This window comes from Papaver somniferum, chromosome 6 (assembly GCF_003573695.1).
Source record: "Papaver somniferum cultivar HN1 chromosome 6, ASM357369v1, whole genome shotgun sequence".
In the NCBI taxonomy this organism is placed as follows: domain Eukaryota; kingdom Viridiplantae; phylum Streptophyta; class Magnoliopsida; order Ranunculales; family Papaveraceae; genus Papaver; species Papaver somniferum.
Window position 1 is genome coordinate 56,090,071 of NC_039363.1, and position 5,709 is coordinate 56,095,779.

At 35.3% G+C, this 5,709-nt stretch overlaps 2 protein-coding genes across 2 annotated transcripts; one reads left to right on the plus strand and one right to left on the minus strand.

Annotated features, from left to right (window-relative positions):
* The first annotated feature begins 202 nt into the window (after nucleotides 1–202).
* Nucleotides 203–3,322, plus strand: LOC113287628 (mannan endo-1,4-beta-mannosidase 2-like). Its single transcript, XM_026536421.1, has 5 exons — nucleotides 203–1,056; nucleotides 1,615–1,812; nucleotides 2,040–2,162; nucleotides 2,343–2,554; nucleotides 2,657–3,322. Exons 1-5 carry the CDS (start codon nucleotides 700–702, stop codon nucleotides 3,057–3,059), a joined length of 1,293 nt encoding a protein of 430 aa, XP_026392206.1. The 5' UTR covers nucleotides 203–699; the 3' UTR covers nucleotides 3,060–3,322.
* Nucleotides 3,323–4,044: 722 nt separating this feature from the next.
* Nucleotides 4,045–5,147, minus strand: LOC113287629 (metallothionein-like protein type 3). Its single transcript, XM_026536422.1, has 3 exons — nucleotides 4,986–5,147; nucleotides 4,818–4,865; nucleotides 4,045–4,367 (listed from the first exon to the last, which is right to left on the minus strand). The coding sequence occupies exons 1-3, from the start codon at nucleotides 5,030–5,032 to the stop codon at nucleotides 4,280–4,282; spliced, it is 183 nt and encodes a 60-aa protein (XP_026392207.1). The 5' UTR covers nucleotides 5,033–5,147; the 3' UTR covers nucleotides 4,045–4,279.
* Nucleotides 5,148–5,709: the final 562 nt, after the last annotated feature.

Consider the following 5,709-nt stretch of genomic DNA (forward strand, 5'->3'; position numbering starts at 1 on the left):
TCTTCTTTCTTTCTAAAGATTGATTCTTGTTTTTTTTTTTTTTCTTTTTATTTATTTAAAGAGAGAAAAAAAAGAAAACAGTAGCCAAAGATTGATGACAGCATTCTTCTACCATTTTACTACCCATCTCATACATCTGTTTTGATCTCTTCTGACAATATCAAGACAACAGATTAAAAAGACACTGACTAACCTCTCATTCACTCACAGACTCACCTTCCTTTCTTTACACTTAAAAATCAAACCCCCTCTCACCTTCTTAAAAGAAAAAGCCGTGTTCACCAAAACCCACAAATTTAGACATATTCATCCACATTATAGCCTCTCTCTCTCTCTCTCTCTCTCTCTCTCTCTCTCTCTTGTCCAAAGTCCAGTTTGTAGCACTCTGGTTTTGAGTCATAATTTTCTCTGAGAGAGAGAGCTTATTTTGGGAACTCCTAAATCTTAGGGAGCTATAAGAGAGAATCTGGGCGTGAAGTTATTAGATTTGGTGTTTTTTCAGACAACTTTTTTTTATTTCCAAATCTGTACATTTTCTCATTTGCCAACAACCCAATTAAATTACCTAACAAATCAAGGATTTTTCTGGAGTGCGAAGAGATCTCAAATATTAAATCTTTGATCTGGTTCATGGTTTTGGAGATTAAAGAGAAAAACTCAAAACCATTTCAGTTTTGAGCATAATCTTGTGAAAGAAAGATGTCAAGAAGTAATGGGATGTTATACCCAGTCATTGGGTTTGCATCTTGTGTTATACTGATGTACATGTCATTAGGGAATTTTAGTATTCCTGCATCTAAACAACCTGAGATGAGTTTTGTGACTGTTAGTGAAACTCAGTTTATGTTAGATGGGAAAACATTTTATCCTAATGGTTGGAATTCTTGGTGGTTAATGGATCAAGCTGTTGAGGATGAAAGTAGATACAGAGTTAGGAATATATTCCAAATTGGTGTCAAGATGGGTCTCAGTGTCTGTAGAACTTGGGCTTTTAACGATGGTGCTTACAATGCTCTTCAGATTTCTCCTGGTAAATTTGATGAACGCGTCTTCAAGGTATTGCATCATTTCTCTCATCTTGCATTCCATACAAGATCTTAACACTTGATAAAGAATTGATTCTGTAATTGTTTTTTGCAGAATCAAATCTTGATATTTAATTTAGTTGGAGTTTATTGTTTAATATTTTCCGGGTTTAAGTTGTGATCTTATAGAAATAGAATGAGATTTTTGCTAATTATATTAATGGAGATGTGAGATGGGTGTTGATCTCTTAGGATGTACCCAGAAAACAGGTTCTGTTGTCCAATTCGATTAAAAAGTAAAGTTGATCCACACCGAATGTCTTCTTCTGGCTCATGACTTATATAACACAGGAATCAGGATGGACTATATAGTGAATAAAATTTGCTAAATTCTCATTCTGTTGACTTGAATTTTTTGTGTCGGTGCAAAATTTTCACTCATTTTTCTTGATCTTCCTTGGTTTTCCTTATTCTTGTTTTTACTATAATTGTGTATTTATGCATTTGCTGTGTCTTAAAGCCATTAAGTATTTTTTTTCTTCTGTTGATATGCATTAAAAGTTTTTGTTTTTGGTTCTCAATGTATCAGGCACTGGATCATGTAATTGTTGAAGCAAGACGAAATGGTGTTAGATTGATTCTTACACTAGTTGATAACTTGCAAGCATTTGGTGGGAAGACTCAGTATGTGAAATGGGCATGGGAGGAAGGTGTCGGTGTAAGCGCCTCAAATGATTCTTTCTTTTACGATCCAACCATCCGTACTTATTTCAAGCAATACGTTAAGGTAAGTCTCTCCTCTATCAGTATGTCGTGAATGGATCTTTTCTTGATACTCTGGTTCAAACTGCAGATACACTCTATTGATTGATCCTGGTTCATAAGCCTGAAAACATGGGGGTCAAAAACCAATCATGGAACGCTGAAAATATTGCTGAAATAGTTGTTAAATAATCAGATGTTATTGAATTCATTTCCAGCCTTGATAAATTATGTCTTTCTTTTTTTTTGCAGGCTGTGCTAACCAGAAAGAACAGCTTCACCGGAGTTGAGTACAGGAATGACCCAACAATCTTCGCTTGGGAGTTAATGAACGAACCTCGTTGTATGACTGATCCTTCTGGTGACACCCTTCAAGTAAGTACTATTCTTTATATCCATGCATGTATTCAGTCAACTATGATCTCAAGCAAAGAAGAATTGATATACATATAGCGTGAAAATCGTTATCTCTTTTGTTTTAATCCTTGTTTTAGAGCTTTGATCAAAAGTGGTAGTTTGTGGTGTAGTAAATATTTATGGGTTATCATGATGCAGGACTGGATTGAAGAAATGTCTAGCTACATAAAAGCAATTGATAAAAACCATCTGCTAACCATGGGGATGGAAGGATTTTATGGTCCTACAACCCCCGAAAAGTTGAATGTGAATCCAGAAGAATGGGCAGGCAACCTGGGAACCGATTACATTCGCAATTTCAAGACTCCAAACATGGATTTCGCCTCTTTTCATGTCTATCCCGATCATTGGTAAGCCTCCCTTATCACTAAGATTCACATCACTTATCGTTTCATCTTCTTTCTGTGTCAACTCATTTAGTTAGCTTCAAACTAAAATTGCATATTTTGCAGGTTTAAGGATCAGACCGTAGAAGACCAACTAGCTTTTGTCAGAAAATGGGTGTCCTCTCACATTGACGATGGCGAAAAGATACTAAAGAAACCTGTATTGATTAGTGAATTTGGGATGTCAAACCTGAACAAGTTCTATACTCAAACCAACAGGGAACAAAATTACAAAATTATCTTTGACTTGATGCACAGATCCGCAAGGAAGAAGAAATCAGGAGCTGGAGCTTTTATTTGGCAATTCTTGGTTAAGGGCATGGAAGCGTATGGTGATGATTTTGGTTTCATCCCGACTGAAAATCCTTCGTTATATAAGCTCATAGCTAAGCACTCATGCAAGTTAGCCGTGGTCCAACAGAATGAGGTCTTATTGAAGCAAATATCAAAAGGCATATGTCAAAGTTGATTTTGAAGTAGAAGTTCTCTCAGTTTCGAAGTTATATCTTTCTTTGCAGAAGATGAGAGTTCATTCATGGTTGGAGCTCAGACTGGAGAGAAATGTTGTTTTGTTTGGTTTGGTTTGTCTTGTACTTGTATTTGTTTCCTCCAATGACCGTATAGATATGTTAATGCCAATAGAGATGATATCAGCAATGAGTTGGGTATTTGTATTATGATTCAATCTATATTAAATTTTGAAAACTAGTCGAGGTAATATAATCTTTCTTCTAATGTTCAAGGTATTGGTTCACTGCAACCAAGAGTCCATATTACCAGGAAACCTTATCACTGCAAAGATCAAGTCATGAGTGATTCATTGCTGCTACCAGCAACCCATCAAAAAAGAAAAGAAAAGTAATACTCCCTCCATCCCTTAATACATGGCTTTCAAAGAGCTCTTGAAAGTAGAAAAACACACTTTAGCTTTATACTCCATCACCTCCATACCCAGTGCCCACAGAGAAGTCGCAACTTTAACTCCCTACAGGCCTACATCACTAACTGGCTCCTTGTCTTCCTTCCAATAGTAAGGTAGGAAGCTCATGTACCAAATAGTCCAGTTCCTTGCAAAACAGAGGAAGGTGTGCTTCCTACATTTTTTTTTTGATGGACCACAGCTTAACAAAATGTATCGAAATCTTTCATATAGTGTGATGAAACTAACTTTTGAAAAATAAATCAAGATTCATTCTTTTAACCTGATTGTCCAAATGTCCTCTGCATGTTACCAAATTAGAGAAAATTTTCTTATATCCACCATTTCTCTGCAGGTTCTTGTGCATCCCTGAGTTCATCTAATCTCTGTCCACAAAAAGGTTTCATACTCTAATCCCCTAGGCAAATTTGATGAAACTAATCATATTTTCATGTTTCTTTCAAACTCATTACTTTCGGTTATGGAATATTGAAAAATATAAATAACTATGAAGATGAAAAAAACACACAATACGTAATAATAACGATAATAATATTCATTAAAGCAAACACAAGTCTATTACATGAAACTCTGACATAGAGACAAAGTCAACACACAGTCTTTTTTTTCTAAAACACAAATACAAAGACAAGATTTTGTACAAGTACAAAACCCCTGCTTATTCAAAACATAATCACACTTTAATACATATCCCACGTTGAATCCCATTTCTGCTCTTCATCATTTTCAGAGCTTAAATATGGAAATACTTAATGACCGCATTTGCAGTCGGTGCAGGTGCAGCTTGGACCGCACTTGCAGTCTCCCTCAGCTCCTGAGACGGCGAAGTTTTCGTAGCTGTATAAGATAATCAAAATTTTCTTCTTCGTTAGCAATAGCTAGATTTCATATTTAAGTCTATATAATTGACTGAGATTGGCTTAAACGGTACAGGTCGGTTTTAAAAGATCAGTAAGCAGTTCTCCTGTCAACAAAAAGCTCGAATATAATCCCTGATCACTCTTTATGTTAGAATAGAACGATTTCTAGTTCATAAACTTGCGTTTGTCAATCTTACAGCAAGTTTTATATTGAGGAATGTAACTATAACCTTTTTTTTTTTTTTAAACATGTAACTATGACTTGATTTAACATAATCTCATGGACTTCCCTGTTAAATATCTAGTTCTTTCCTCTTTATGTTTTTCTTGTTCATGCAGAGTGGATGAAGTTCAAATTAACTATTTTCAAAAGACGAGTCATGAGTGATCGTTTCATCGATATCATATTGAAGTAAAATAAGTATACCTCATCTCGGTCTCGATGATTTCAATGCCGAAGCTGTTTCCCTTCTTGCTGAAAATTTTCCAATTATAAGAAGATTAATTTCTACAACCATTTTTTTGGTCAAGAGAAAACATACGAAAGCCAAACACAAAAACAACATAACATAGGATACAAGGACAGAGTACTTACACACAGTTGTTCTTGTCAGAGCAATCGCAGTTACCGCATGAAGACATGGTGAGATATTAAGGTTTTGGACGTTAAGAATGTACTGCAAAAGAAAGCTTTTAAGGAATGATTTGAATTTGCTATATTTTTGAAATACACCCGTTCTCAGTATTTATAGGCAAGATTTTAGAAAGAAACAGCAGCATGAAGGAGGTGTGCCTAGAGAGAGAAGTAAAATCCAAAGGAATCTCAATTATGTATTCTGGGTGGTGGATAACTATTGTCCTCTCGTGTCTATTTCATTTACCTTTTCAAGGTTATCTCTTATACACTCACAGAGAGACTTACAGAACCATACGCATTGGTATGGCCGTATGTGCTATCTAGCTAAGATTTTTATTCCAGACTAGTCTTTATTTTCCATGAAAACAAGAAACTTTTTCTTTCCATGATTACGATTGATCCAACGTTTCAATAGGCACAACACCCAGTGGTGGTAATGCATATCCATAGAGACTAAAGTTGTAAAAATGCAGGAGAAACAATAATTGATCCATCCAACCATTCATATGAAATCGCTGGTTAATGCATATTCAAGAATCAAGATCGTAGATGCAACGTTCATTTTTCATTTCATTTGTGCCTACTACAGTATTTGTCAAGAAAACTAGTCTAACAGTAGGAGATATATCTAAATTGTGGAAACGAAAAAACCAAGTAGCGACTGCTATAATTCGTAACCAAA

Coding starts and splice junctions, on each gene's coding strand:
- LOC113287628 (XM_026536421.1), top strand. CDS start 700: ATGTCAAGAAGTAATGGGATGTTATACCCAGTCATTGGGTTTGCATCT. Junction 1,057..1,614: donor TTGATGAACGCGTCTTCAAG/GTATTGCATCAT, acceptor TCAATGTATCAG/GCACTGGATCATGTAATTGT. Junction 2,163..2,342: donor CTTCTGGTGACACCCTTCAA/GTAAGTACTATT, acceptor ATCATGATGCAG/GACTGGATTGAAGAAATGTC.
- LOC113287629 (XM_026536422.1), bottom strand. CDS start 5,032: ATGTCTTCATGCGGTAACTGCGATTGCTCTGACAAGAACAACTGTGT. Junction 4,866..4,985: donor TCTGACAAGAACAACTGTGT/GTAAGTACTCTG, acceptor GAAAATTTTCAG/CAAGAAGGGAAACAGCTTCG. Junction 4,368..4,817: donor ATCATCGAGACCGAGATGAG/GTATACTTATTT, acceptor TATCTTATACAG/CTACGAAAACTTCGCCGTCT.